The sequence below is a fragment of the Triticum aestivum genome, chromosome 2B (assembly GCF_018294505.1).
Source record: "Triticum aestivum cultivar Chinese Spring chromosome 2B, IWGSC CS RefSeq v2.1, whole genome shotgun sequence".
Lineage (NCBI taxonomy): Eukaryota > Viridiplantae > Streptophyta > Magnoliopsida > Poales > Poaceae > Triticum > Triticum aestivum.
The window spans coordinates 529,194,208-529,209,142 of NC_057798.1; the positions used below are offsets into that span (position 1 = coordinate 529,194,208).

General features: G+C 46.2%; 1 protein-coding gene across 1 annotated transcript in view; it reads right to left on the reverse strand.

Moving 5' to 3' along the window:
- Positions 1 to 14,935, reverse strand: part of LOC123039281 (uncharacterized) — a 37,019-nt gene that overhangs the window by 3,619 nt on the left and 18,465 nt on the right. The window contains exon 2 of the mRNA XM_044462507.1: positions 1,366 to 1,385. Coding sequence (XP_044318442.1) covers positions 1,366 to 1,385 — 20 coding nt within the window. The remainder of the gene's footprint in view (positions 1 to 1,365; positions 1,386 to 14,935) is intronic.

The following is a 14,935-nucleotide window of genomic DNA, read 5'->3' on the forward strand; positions in this document are numbered from 1 at the left end:
ACTGGGCAGGGACCGACGGAGCTGCGCAGGGGAGGGGGCCGGCGGAGGCGTGCTGGGGGAGGTGGTCAGCGATGGCGCCCGTGGTCGTGGCGACGGTGGGGGGATGGGGTTGGTGTATGTTAGTTTTAGATTAGTCCGATCGCTCCTATATAGAGCCGATAGTAACAGAATAGCTCTGTCCATATATATAAATATTAAATATATATATATATATATATATATATATATATATATATATATGCAATGAGCATACCATCAAGATATTACAAGTCACTCGGATGAGGATCTGACAACCACGTGCGGATGGTTAATAGAAGAAAGCCAGTATACACCGCAGTGTGACAAAGGATTATGAGGATTGACGACATCAATGAGCTCAATACAAGTACCCGTGAACCTGGAAAATGATCCTGATGAGCCCTTGTCCCCTTTTTCCTCCAATGACGGCACCACACGACGGCACCACACCTGTGATCTGAGCTGTTTCTAGCTATCCGGCGTGGATGCCGATTTTTGTTTCTCTCTTCAATGACTGTCACGAGTCTGAGCTGCTTTTCGGCCGTCTCGTATAGCTATTGAGTTTCTTTTTGTGCCAGTGACCCTATAGCTACTTTTTGGCTATTTTAGGGAGCTGCCACCTTCTTCTTATCGACCCGGTCTCATGCTCTGAGCTGCTTTCCGGCCGTCCTGAGCCGTGGTTGAGTTATTTCAGTAATGTCCCAGATCTGAGTTGTAAAAACCGTTTTGGTGGCTACTGATTTATTTGCTGATTTCTTGCAAGGGTTTCAGATGATCATTTCCCAAGGATCAGAACTTGAGAGGTGTTGAACCTACCATTTAATGGGTTACCCTGTCAAAAAAATGAGGATAAACTACAATTGCTAAAAAATTGCACCGACAGTACCTATGGTCATACTAAGAAGCAATATGGCCCAGCTCTTTCAGCCAAAGATCTAGACCAAGAAAACAATAATGAAGGAGCAAGACCAGTGATGCAGGAATGAAAATTGTTGCACGACCCCCATGGTGTAGATCCCCCGGACAGTCTAAGACAGTATTGATCCACATGGATATGCCTACAGCATGAGTAATCAGCATAAGGAATAACAATCTGGAAGCATGAGTCCTCACTTATGTGAATCATCATGGATAGCCTGTCGTGAACAAAGTTTGTCCGTCAGAACCACCGTCAGTCAAGTCTGCAAATATTATCATACAGGCCAAACCCTTTATGCTAGCCGCGACAGGAGGCAATCAAATATTCTGTACGGATCTGATACTCACGACAGTGGAACCGGTTAAGATGATTCAGAAACTTCTGCGATGAGTCAGAATCTGTCAGGAAACGGTTATGTTTTAACTCACCGTTAGGAACCCCAAAGAACCTGCATTTAGTGGAGAAACCCAATGCAATGAGACAGAGCTTGAGTGTTCATTAAAAAGTTCTGATCATCATTACATGAAAGGTTGTCAGTGCCGGGTGGCACACCCAGCGGAAATCACTTTTGAATTTGTAAGATGGACCTATATTCCAGTCGTGATAATCAAATCACACTCAGCTAGTCGGCAGATCTAAAACGAAATTGGAGCCTGTGTAAACATGAACAAGCAAGGTAAGATCTGTCAGAAGGAGGATATAGTCAATCAAACCACCCCAGGGCCAGTCAGATAAAAATTTAATGGGAACAACAATAAAGGAAAAAGGATACCTGAGTTGGAAACGGTTTCCTTAAGTCAGAATATTCATACTAGTTCCCCGAGCAAGCAAATCTCGAGGACGAGATTTCTTTAAGGGGGTAAGGTTTGTGACAACCTGATTATTGGCCCTTTCTTTTTCTTTTGTTTTTCCGAGGTTTTTGCCTGAGTTTTCTTTTTCCATGGCTTTGTGGTCTGGAAACTGAAGAAGATGCCCTCTTCTTTGTTTCCAGAGTGGCTTGTCATTCCCAAATACTTCCCTAGACCTTTCCATTTCCACCTTGGACCAAATCCCAATATTCTTTTTATTGGGAATATTCCTTTTCATTAAAGGAATAACTCAAATTGCCCTAGGTTGTGAAGCAACCTATATTTCCATCACTCCAAAAATTCCCAAATAATTCTCATAATTTTTTTGGGTGATATCTTGATCAAATATGGCAAAACTTTTCATTGCCATGTTCAAAAATAACCCTCCAATAATTCATTTCCCATTCTGCCCTGAATGGCACTTTGTGAAGGAAGTGTCATTTATATTTCTCCTATTGACTCCCAACCTTTTTGGGAATGTTTATATGTCCAAATAATTGCCCCATGCACAAGTTCAAATTTATTTGCCTAGCCAATCTTCCTCAGTGATTTTTCAAAGTTTCTGTCAGACAGAAGGCTTTGTGAAGGATGTACTAGCTAGGAGTACCCAAATGAGTTGAACTTTTTCACACTCCTAAATGTGCTCATATTAACCCCTTCCACCCATTTTCAGACCTATACAATTATCTATGTGAGAACAGGAGCAAATCTTTTTTTCTGGCAAAAATTTCAGGTTGTGAAGCAAGTATATTTTATATTGCTTCACAAATCATGATAAATTACCAGATCATTCTTATACCCATAAAACATCTATCCACCCGTTTTGGCATCATTTCATTAATCCATTTGACCACCATAATTATTTCAAGTTTCTGGACAAAAATGATGTTTGTGAAGCAAGTGCCATTTTGGTTTGTCCATTTGGCATGAGCTTTTTACAGCATCATTATATGACCAAATTATCAAGCTTTGCCCAATTTGAGCTCAAGTGGACACTCCATGTGAGTGCATCTTGCTGATCTTCATTTCTGGACCAAGTATGTAGTTGTGAAGCAACTTCAGTAAATCTTGATCCATTTACCCTCCCAACCTCCAGGATCATAGTCCTTCCTATCCTAAACACCCCAGACAACTTGTTTGGCCCATAGCATATCCCTATTGATCACATTGAGCTGGTAAAGTTTACTGCAGTAAACTTCAGAGCTCACTAACTATTTAACCAGAGACGTTTCCGCTTAGTTACCACCACATATCAAACCTACTTTGGATGGACTATCAGCTACACAATGTTTTAGGTGTTGTAGATCATTTAATGTGCCATGTCACATGGTGACCATGCAGCTGGCATGCCTGTTGGCGCACTCTATGTGAAGTGGCCGCGTCTAGAGCACTATTTGTGCTGGACCCCCACCTCCTCTCGTCGTCTTAGAGCACGTGATCATGTCCAGCATGTTCCCCGCATCGTCACCATTCTCCTAGACCCCTCTCCCCCTCCGTCCTCTTCCTCACCGATGCTCGCCGACGAGCGCCCACGAGAGATCTGTAGCCGACCGTCTTAGTTCGCGCCGTGGTTTCTTCCTTCGCTTGTCCCTGAGCTCTACCTTGTCTCCGTGACACCTGAGCCTCATTTGTGTCCTCCCTCGTCGCCTTGCCACCCCTCTCCATGACCCTTGGTCACGCGTGCCCGTCGCCGGAGCACGGACACGTAGCCGCGGACTTGCCACGGCCTCCCCTCCTTGCCCCGGCTATATATAGCCCTTCCCCGAGCCTTTCGAGCTCACCACCAGCCTCACACCACTCCATGGATCCCTCCCAGCCTCTCGCCCAAACTCCAGGAGCTCTCCTCTCCGCGTTTGGCCGCCATAGCCGCCGTCTCTGTCCTCCATGATTCCGGCGATGGCGAGCCACTTCCTCCGTTCTAGCACCACCAGAGGTCTCCACCACCACCCTAGAACCACCCCAGCGCTCCTCTTCCTTCTCTGGTGGCCTTTGGCCACGAGTCCACCCGAGCCCGAAGATCGCCGTCCGCCGCGGCTGGCCTCTCGCTCAGCCGAGCCCTTCCCTGCAGTTGCGCCTTGCCTGGACGGGTGCACCTCTCCGTCCTGAGCACTGCCTCGCCTCTGGTCCGAGCTCCACCGGAGGTGACCGGAGTCGCCGGGCCCGGTGCCGGCAGCGCCTCTGCCTCGCCTCTGTCCAGCACCCCGTTGGGAAGAAGAAGGAAAGGAGAGGGGAGGAGAGAGAGGAAGGCGTTGACCCGCGCGTCAGCCACCCTGAAGCCGGCCCCGCCTCTGCCCCTTTTGACCCATCGCCGCCACGTCAGCGTAAGTGGAGACGTATTTCGTCAAATGCGCTTTCACTTTTTCTGTTCAGGCCCCTGGTTGAAATTATTTTCATTACAGATGGGTCCCTGGCAGAAAAACTTCCATATCTTTTTAATCGTAACTCCAAATGAGGTGAAACCAATGCTCACTTCTTCGTCTTGCCGAGCCCTTTCTGTTAGTGTCACTTTCATTATGTTTCGGCATACTGAAAATGACCATTATGCCCTTGCCCTTATTTTGCCCCCTCCGAGAGAGAATGTTTTTCGGCGATTCTTTCCGCGGCTTCACCGCACTTCTCCCTGGTGCCTTCTTCATCCCCAGGCAAGCCACAGTAACATTTTCATGGTGCCACTTCAATATTTATGATTTTCATACTTGAACTTATGAATATTGATGCATTTAAATTAGTTATATAATAAATATATTCTGTTATATGCTTGTTATGTTAAAATACTTAAATTTCAGAATGTTTGAAGTAAATGTTGTTGGCAAGATAAGGAGAACTTAGTTGTAAGTGATAAATAAATAATATGGTCATAGAGTTTGATGAGTAATTTAGATATTATTTTTGCATGAGGTATAATGATGATAATGCTAGAAATAGTTCTGGTATAAGTAAAGAGAGGTTTAACCAGTATAGTAGCATGAGTTTTTGATGGCTCCGTAGGAGCGTGGTTGGTGCAGTCTTTGCACGGTTATGTGCTGCATATGTTAAGTGACGCATGGTATGGCAGTACGACACCGGTTATTTTCTTTTCACATTAAAGTTGAACCTGATTAATAATTCAACTTGAACATGTTGTTGACCGGGTCGTGGTGCCGCTAAAACGAGTCTTTCTCAGTGCAACCACATTTGCCGGTATGGGACGGCCTTAATGCATTTCATTGTCGTGCCTCTGGTCGGTGCCTCAATTTAGGAAAGGTTATGGGCATGCTGTACCCTGGCCCGGTAGGCAAGCATAACCTTGTGAGCCCGTTGTTAAGTTAATTTTGGTACCGGATCCCAGTGTGGATCGTGGCCATGATGGTGGTCGAGGTGTCTAGAGGTAGACACGGGGCCACCCAGGACTAGCCCGGTGGGATCTGAGTCGGAAGGGCCGGGAGAGTGTCATAATAGTGAAATGGTTTTGTCGGAACGCTGTTGGGTCACCCGAATGGGAGTGCAAGGCCATGGGTTCTATAGTGTGGGTACAGTGTACTAACCTCTGCAGAGTGTATATTAATCTATCGATAGCCGCGCCCGCGGATAAGGGCCCAGGTCGAGAGAAGGTCACACCATGAGTTAACAGTAATAAGAATAATGTGCGTAATAACAGTGAGATAGGTTGGTTGTGATCGTCGTAACGATCACGGGCCATGTAGTGGTCGGGTTGTTATTGCCGTAAGGATCACGGTTTGGGGCCAAGTGTTGGTTGGTTTGTGATCGCCGTAAGGATCATGATGGTATCGAGGATATCGAGTTGTGTATATTCGGGTGATGCCCGAGGTTGGTAAGTGATGCATGTGTTGGTTACGAGGTAGCCGAGAAGAATAAGTGGTGCATATAGTGTCATTATGGTGCATGCTTGTATTGTCGGATTAATATGTTCATGTTGTGTTAGCTGTATCATGTTTATGTTGGTCATGCCATGTTGTTCTGATGATATCATTATAATTCATGTTTAACCTGTAATTGCCATGCTGCTGTTTGTCTTGAATGCTTTTGGTTATTTTGAGCTTGCAAGTACATTCAATGTACTGACCTGGCGTGTCATGCCAGTTTGCAGGTCATGCCGTATTTGATTGCTTGCTTGTCGTGGTTTCCATTCGTGCGAGCTAGGATAAGCGTTCCAGCCAAAGTCCCTGCGGAGTGGAGTTCACCACCGTCGTCGTTGTTCCACTGCTTCGAGTTGTTCTGCTGCTTGCATAGAGCAACTGAGGATGGCGCAGTGTCGCCGTATCGATGTTATTCATTGTAATATCGGAGACCTTGTATTCATATTCGTGTAATAATAGAAAGCTGGTTTGTTCTATGCTAAGCAGTGTCGTATTCCAGAAGACTTCTCCTTGATCTCTAGGTTGGAATAAGGGGTGTTCCGGTTTCTCTGAGCCGGGGTGCCATAGTAACCTTTTGTATCCGCGAGATCCCATCTTGGAGCCTTCATCGGCGCTCCGCCGGAGGGGGAATCGACCACGGAGGGCTTCTACATCAACACCATAGCCCCACCGATGAGTTGTGAGTAGTTTACCACAGACCTTCGGGTCCATAGTTATTAGCCAGATGGCTTCTTCTCTCTTTTTAGATCTCAATACACTGTTCTCCCCCTCTCTTGTGGAGATCTATTCGATGTAAACTCTTTTTGCGGTGTGTTTGTCGAGATCCGATGAATTGTGGGTTTATGATCAAGTTTGTCTATGAGAAATATTTAAATCTCCTCTGAATTCTTTTATGTATGATTGAGTTATCTTTGCAAGTCTCTTCGAATTATCAGTTTGGTTTGGCCTACTAGATTGATCTTTCTTTCCATGGGAGAAGTGCTTAGCTTTGGGTTCAATCTTCACCCCCCCTCTAGTCGATAACTAGCCCCTTCAGCGATAGCATCCGCAAGACTACTAGTTCTATGAAGAATAGAACCACCCATGGAAGGTAAAGCACAGGCACAAGTAAAGAAATCTTGAATAACACCTTTTCCAATGATGTTACCACTACCAATTCGAAACTTTTTAGTATGCAAGATAGGGGGTTCTTTAGCCGGAGCCTCAGAATTTTCCATGTTATCATTATTGTCCATATCGACGATAATCTCCCCAATTTCAGACATAACGGCAAACAAAAGCAAGGAGCAAGAAAGTAAGCGAAAGAGAGAGGAGGAGATTTGGAAAGAGAGGGAAAATAAAACGGCAAGGGTGAAGTGAGGGAGAGGAAAACGAGAGGCAAATGGCAAATAATGTAAATGCGAGGGAGATGAGTTTGTGATGGGTACTTGGTATGTCTTGACTTCAGCAAAGACCTCCCCGGCAACGGCGCTAGAAATCCTTCTTGCTACGTCTTGAGCTTGCGTTGGTTTTCCTTGAAGAGGAAAGCATGATGCAGCAATAGTAGCGTTAGTATTTCCCTCGGTTTTTGAGAACCAAGGTATCAATCCAGTAGGAGGCTCCTCAAAAGTCCCACGCACCTACACAAATAAACAAAGAACTCACAACCAACGCAATAAAGGGGTTGTCAATCCCTTCACGGCCACTTGCGAAAGTGAGATCTGATAGAGATAGTATGATAAGATAAATATATTTTTGGTATTTTATAATATAGATGCAAAAAGTAAAGATGCAAATAAAACTAGATTGAAAGCTTATATGATAAAAGATAGACCCGGGGGCCATAGGTTTCATTAGTCGCTTCTCTCAAGATAGCATAAGTATTACGGTGGGTGAACAAATTACTGTCGAGCAATTGATAGAAACGCGAATAATTATGAGATTATCTAGGCATGATCATGTATATAGGCATCACGTCCGCGACAAGTAGACCGACTCCTGCCTGCATCTACTACTATTACTCAACACATCGACCGACTCCTGCCTGCATCTAGAGTATTAAGTTCATAAAGAACAGAGTAACGCATTAAGAAAGATGACATGATGTAGAGGGATAAACTCAAGCAATATGATATAAACCCATCTTTTTATCCTCGATGGCAACAATACAATACGTGCCTTGCTGACCCTGCTGTCACTGGGAAAGGATACCGCAAGATTGAACCCAAAGCTAAGAACTTCTCCCATGGCAAGAAAGATGAATCTAGTAGGCCAAACCAAACTGATAATTCGAAGAGACTTGCAAAGATAACTCAATCATACATAAAAGAATTCAGAGGAGATTCAAATATTTCTCATAGATAAACTTGATCATAAACCCACAATTCATCGGATCTCGACAAACACACCGCAAAAAGAGTTTACATCGAATAGATCTCCACAAGAGAGGGGGAGAACATTGTATTGAGATCCAAAAAGAGAGAAGAAGCCATCTAGCTAATAACTATGGACCCGAAGGTCTATGGTAAACTACTCACAACTCATTGGAGGGGCTATGGTGTTGATGTAGAAGGCCTCCATGGTCGATTCCCCCTCCGATGGAGCGCCGGCGAAGGCTCCAAGATGGGATCTTGCGGATACAGAAGGTTACGGCGGTGGAAATTGTGTTTTGTTGGCTCCCTGGATGTTTTCGGGGTACGTAGGCATATATAGGAGGAATAAGTACGACGCTAGCCGCCCGAGGGACCCACAAGATAGGGGGCGCGCCTAGAGGGGGTGGGCGCGCTGTGACGCCCCTGATTCAATCGTACACTAATCATACACGCAAACGTGTATGATCAAGATCAAGGACTCACGGGAAGATATCACAACACAACTCTAAAATAAAATAAGTCATACAAGCATCATAATACAAGCCAGGGGCCTCGAGGGCTCGAATACAATTGCTCGATCATAGACGAGTCAGCGGAAGCAACAATATCTGAGTACAGACATAAGTTAAGCAAGTCTGCCTTAAGAAGGCTAGCACAAACTGGGATACAGATCGAAAGAGGCGCAGGCCTCCTGCCTGGGATCCTCCTAAACTACTCCTGGTCGTCGTCAGCGGCCTGCACGTAGTAGTAGGCACCTCCAGTGTAGTAAGAGTCGTCGTCGACGGTGGCGTCTAGCTCCTGGGCTCCGGCATCTGGATGCGACAACTAGGTAGAAGGGAAAGGGGGGAAGAGGGAGAAAAGCAACCGTGAGTACTCATCCAAAGTATCTCGCAAGCAAGGAGCTACATGATGTCTACTACACAACCTTCTTCTTGTAGACGTTGTTGGGCCTACAAGTGCACAGGTTTGTAGGACAGTAGCAAATTTCCCCCAAGTGGATGACCAAAGGTTTATCAATCTATAGGAGGCGTAGGATGAAGATGGTCTCTCTCAAGCAACCCTGCAACCAAATAACAAAGAGTCTCTCGTGTCCCCAACACACCCAATACAATGGTAAATTGTATAGGTGCACTAGTTCGGCGAAGAGATGGTGATACAAGTGCAATATGGATGGTAGGTAAAGGTTTTTGTAATCTGAAATAATAAAAACAGCAAGGTAACTAATGATAAAAGTGAGCGTAAACGGTATTGCAATGATAGGAAACAAGGCCTAGGGTTCATACTTTCACTAGTGCAAGTTCTCTCAACAAAATAACATAGATAGATCATATAACAAGCCCTCAACATGCAACAAAGAGTCACTCCGAAGCCACTAATAGCGGAGAACAAACATAGAGATTATGGTAGGGTACGAAACCACCTCAAAGTTATTCTTTCGGATCGATCTATAAAAGAGTTCATACTAGAATAACACTTTAAGACACAAATCAACCAAAACCCTAATGTCACCTAGATACTCCATTGTCACCTCAAGTATCCGTGGGCATGATTATACGATATGCATCACACAATCTTAGATTCATCCAACCAACATAAAAGTACTTCAAAGAGTGCCCCAAAGTTTCTACCGGAGAGTCAAGAACGTGTGCCAACCCCTATGCATAGGTTCCCAATGTCACGAAACCCGCAAGTTGATAACCAAAACATACATCAAGTGGCACATGATATCCCATCGTCACCACAGATAATCACGACAAGACATACATCAAGTGTTCTCACAAAAGACTCAATTTGATAAGATAACTTCAAAAGGGGAAACTCAATTCATCACAAGAGAGTAGAGGCGGAGAAACATCATAAGATCCAACTACAATAGCAAAGCTCGGGATACATCAAGATCGTGCCATAGAGGAACACGAAAGAGAACGCGAGAGAGAGAGAGCAAACACATAGCTACTGGTACATACCCTCAGCCCCGAGGGTGAACTACTCCCTCCTCGTCATGGATAGCGCCGGGATGATGAAGATGGCCACCGGTGATGGGATCCCCCTCCGGCAGGGTGCCGGAACGGGCTCCCGAGAGGTTTTTGGTGGCTACAGAGGCTTGCGGCGGCGGAACTCCCGATCTATCTTCTGTTCTGGAAGTTTTAGGGTACGTAGGTATATATGGGTCTAGGGGGTACGTCGGTGGACCTCCGGGGTGCTCACAAGGTAGGGGGCGTGCCCCCCACCCTCGTGGGCAGCCCGGGACTCCCCTGACGTGCACTCCAAGCCCATCAGGTTGGTTTCCTTCCAAAATTAACTTCTCCAGTTGATTTCGTTCCGTTTTGACTCCGTCTGATATTCCTTTTCCTCGAAACACTAAAATAGGCATAAAACAGCAAATCTGGGCTGGGCCTCCGGTTAATAGGTTAGTCCCAAAAATAATATAAAAGTGGATAATAAAGCCCAATATTGCCTAAAACAGTAGATAAAGTAGCATGGAGTAATCAAAAATTATAGATACGTTGGAGACGTATCAAGCATCCCCAAGCTTAATTCCTGCTCGTCCTCGAGTAGGTAAATGATAAAAAAGAATTTTTGATGTGGAGTGATACTTTGGCATAATTTCAATGTAATTCTTCTTAATTGTGGCATGAATATTCAGATCCGAAAGATTCAAGACAAAAATTCATATTGACATAAAAATAATAATACTTCAAGCATACTAATCAAAGCAATCATGTCTTCTCAAAATAACATGGCAAAAGAAAGTTCATCCCTACAAAATCATATAGTTAGGCTATGTTTCATTTTCATCACACAAAGATGTTCCCAACTTCTATACCCCCAATGACAAGCCAAGCAATTGTTTCATACTTAAATAATCTGAAACTTTTTCAACCTTCACGCAATACATGAGCGTGAGCCATGGATATAGCCACTACTAGGAAAAGGGCTATAGATGGAAATGACACTAATGGCGCACCAGACAGGTGGTGCGCCATTAGTATATACTAATGGCGCACCACCCTCTGATGCGCCATTAGTGTTGAAACTACTAATGGCGCACCCTGACCACGGTGCGCCATTAGTACCAAATTTTTTTTTGAACTAGTGCGCCTGTCCAAACATACTAATGGCGCATCCCCTGCTGGTGCGCCATTACTAGTTGTAACTAGTAATGGCGCACCATCCAGATGGTGCGCCACTAATGTTATTTTTTTTATTATTGCTTTTTTTCCTTTTTTTGCAAAAGTTCTAATGGCGCACCGCCAGGGGGTGCGCCATTAGTAACCTGGATTACTAATGGCGCATTTGTTGCTGGTGCGCCATTAGTAAGTGGGCAGCAACAAGATATTTTGGACAGCCTCTCCTCCCACACTCACTTTCTCCCCACTTCATTCTCTCCACCGCCTCCTCCTTGTCTCGGGTGCCTCCTCTTTTTCACCTCATTTCCACCATAGATTCATTCAAATTAAGTGGTTAAGTTACCTTGTTTTGCTAGGTAAGTAAGAGGGGAAGCTATATTTATGTTGTTCTCCCTACAAACAATGTGCACATGCACTTTTTATGGCCTAGCTAGATCTATGTATGTTCGTGGTGTTGCATATGTGTTTGTGTTTGGAGGTGTACCGGTATTTGAAATGCGATAGTTGCCAATATTTTGCCGGAATGTTGATTCATTTCCGTTTCGGCGAGAATTTTGGCATTAAGCATTCTTTTTGGTCCTATTTTTAGGGAAAGCCATGCCAAATTTTTTCTTGGTTCTAAAATATCGTTTTGCTCTACCCCGCAGGCGACCATGGTCCGCACAATGACCGAAGGCATCGTGAATAGGTTTTTGAGGTCCGCGAAGGCCGAGATGCTTCAAAAGAACGAGACGGAGATAAGATGTCCGTGTCGAAGATGCAAGCTGAATAGCCTTATTGCGGACCCGGATTCCGGGCAGGTGCGGGACCACCTGCTCTTGCGTGGTTTCATGGATGGCTATCGGTGGCAAGGTGATGAAGATGACTACGAAGTCGTCCATGGGGGCCGGGCAAGAAATGAGGAAGGGCAGCAAGACAACCACCGCGGCTCGGGGGGGCGAGAAGACGAAGAATCCCCAGGAGATGATCACGACGGTGATGCTGTACACAGTCATCATGTAGAAGATGCAGGACATGATGATGATGCCGGCGGAGCAGACGACGTTGGACCATCGATGGGCTGGGTGCAGGACCCTCATATTAAAGAGCTGCTTCTCAAGCAGACGGATAACGCAAGAGCTGCCGCCCGAGAGAAAGCCAAGATGGATCAACTTGAGTTAGAAGCGGTTACTCTGTTGTATGAAGGATGCAGGCCCGAGGATACCCGCCTGAAAGTAACGCTCATGGCTCTGGAGATGAAGGTAAAACACAAAATGACCGACGCATGCTTCGACGAGAACATGTCATTCTGGCACGAACGTCTTCCCAAGGGGAACAAGTGCCCAACCAGTTTGGAGGAGGCGAAGAAAATCGTGTGTCCTCTGGATTTACCGCACGTGAAATACCATGTGTGCATGAACAATTGCATCATTTATCGGGACGAGCACGCGGAGTCTACAATATGTCGGGTGTGCGGTGTCACTCGATACAAGAAGAGGAAGAAAGCTCCTCGAAAAGTGGTGTGGTACTTTCCGATCACTCCTCGTCTGCAGCGGTATTTCGCGGATCCTAAGGTAGCAAAGCTCCTGCGTTGGCACGCGGATAGGGAGGAGAAGAAGCGAGAAGATGATGCAAATGATCCGAAGATAGATAAAAAAGACAAGATGCTGAGTCACCCTAAGGATGCGAGCCAGTGGCAAGCATTGAACTTTGAATACCCAGAATTTGGGAACGATCCAAGGAACATCGTGCTGGGCGCGAGCACCGATGGAGTCAATCCGTTTGGCAGCCAGAGAAGCACACATAGCACCTGGCCTGTGTTTGTGTGGATGTACAACCTTCCCCCCTGGTTGTGCATGAAGAGGAAGTACATTCACATGAGTATGCTAATTGAAGGGCCGAAACAACCAGGGAACGACATCAATCTGTATCTGGGGCTGCTGAAAGAGGAGCTTGACACACGGTGGAAAACGCCAGCCAATACGTGGGATGCCGCAGAGAAAGAATATTTCCCTATGAGAGCCGCACTGCTCACGACGGTGCACGACTATCTCGGTTATGGATATCTTGCGGGGCAGGTAGTCCACGGATTTTCTGGATGCGTAAGGTGCATGGATGACACAACGTATCGCCAGCTAGATATAGATCCCGGGTCTTCGAAAACCGTGTTCATGGGACATCGAAGGTGGCTTCGCGACGATGACCCGTGGAGGAAACACAAGGATCTGTTCGATGGTGAAACCGAACCCCAAAAACGCCCGTGTACGAGGAGCGGCGAGGAAATAGACAAGCTGTTGAAAAATTGGAAAGACTGCCCACTGCCGGGAAAGAAGCAAAAGGCGCCAGAGCCGGGAAAGAAGCGAAAGGCGCCAGAGCCGCTGCTGAAGGTATGGAAAACGAGGTCTGTTTTCTGGGACTTGCCGTACTGGAAGATCCACCGTGTGCCTCACAGCCTTGATGTCATGCATATCACGAAGAACGTGTGCGAGAGTCTGTTGGTACCCTTCTCAACATGCCAGAGAGGACCAAAGATGGGCCGAAAGCAAGGGCAGACTTGAAATCAATGGGCATCAGGCAGGAGCTGCACGCTATATATGATGATGATGATGATGATGATGTTGATGAGGCGAAGCAGGACACAGAAAGTCGTCGCAAAGGCAAAAAGGCCAAGAAGACCGGAAATGACTACCCTCCCGCGTGCTTCACTCTAAGTCAGGAGGAGATCGAGCAGTTTTTCACTTGCCTCCTAGGAGTAAAACTTCCTTACGGTTATGCGGGGAAGATAAGCAGATACCTAGACCCAGCGAAGCAGAAGTTCAACGGGATGAAGTCTCGCGACTGTCACGTGCTGATGACGCAGATACTTCCAGTTGCAATCCGTGGGATCATGGACGCGCACGTACGTGAAACGCTATTTGGCCTATGCAACTTCTTCGACGTCATCTCTCGGAAGTCGATTGGCGTGAGGCAACTCAGAAGGCTACAGGAAGAGATCGTGGTGATACTATGCGAGCTTGAGATGTACTTCCCGCCCACATTCTTCGACGTTATGGTGCATCTGCTGGTCCATATAGTGGAGGATATCATCCAACTCGGGCCAACGTTCCTGCATAGCATGATGCCGTTCGAAAGGATGAATGGTGTCATCAAAGGATACGTTCGCAACATGTCACGTCCAGAAGGAAGCATAGCCAGGGGCTTTCTGACCGAAGAGTGCATCTCCTACTGCACGAATTATCTAGGCATCGAGAACCCCGTTGGTCTTCCTGTCAACAGGCACCTCGGCAGGCTCGCTGGATGGGGTCACCGTGAGGGTCGCCGTGAAATGCATGTCGACTTCGAGGGTCGACTCACCGACTTTGAAAGAGAAAACCTAGTCGCGCTACAACACATAGACGTGGTCGATCCTTGGGTGGTAGAGCACAAAACCTTTATTAAGAAGACGTACAATGACCGAGGCCAACAGAGGACGGACGGAGATATACTCAAAGAGCACAACTCATGTTTCACGCGTTGGTTCAAGCAGAAGCTTCTGTCGTACCCTTTACATGAGGATTCTTCCGCGGAAGAACAACTCATATTCGCCTTGTCACAGGGCGTCGAGCACAACCTGATGACCTATGAGGCGTACGATATCAACGGCTACACATTCTACACCGAGGCCAAGGACATGAAGAGCGATGGTTATCAGAACTCCGGGGTAACGATGGAATCCTACACCGGTAACGACAAGGACAGATACTACGGAAGGATCGAGGAGATCTGGGAGCTGAGCTACGCTGGAGAGAAGGTCCCGATGTTCCGTGTTAGATGGGCCAAGAACGTCATAAAA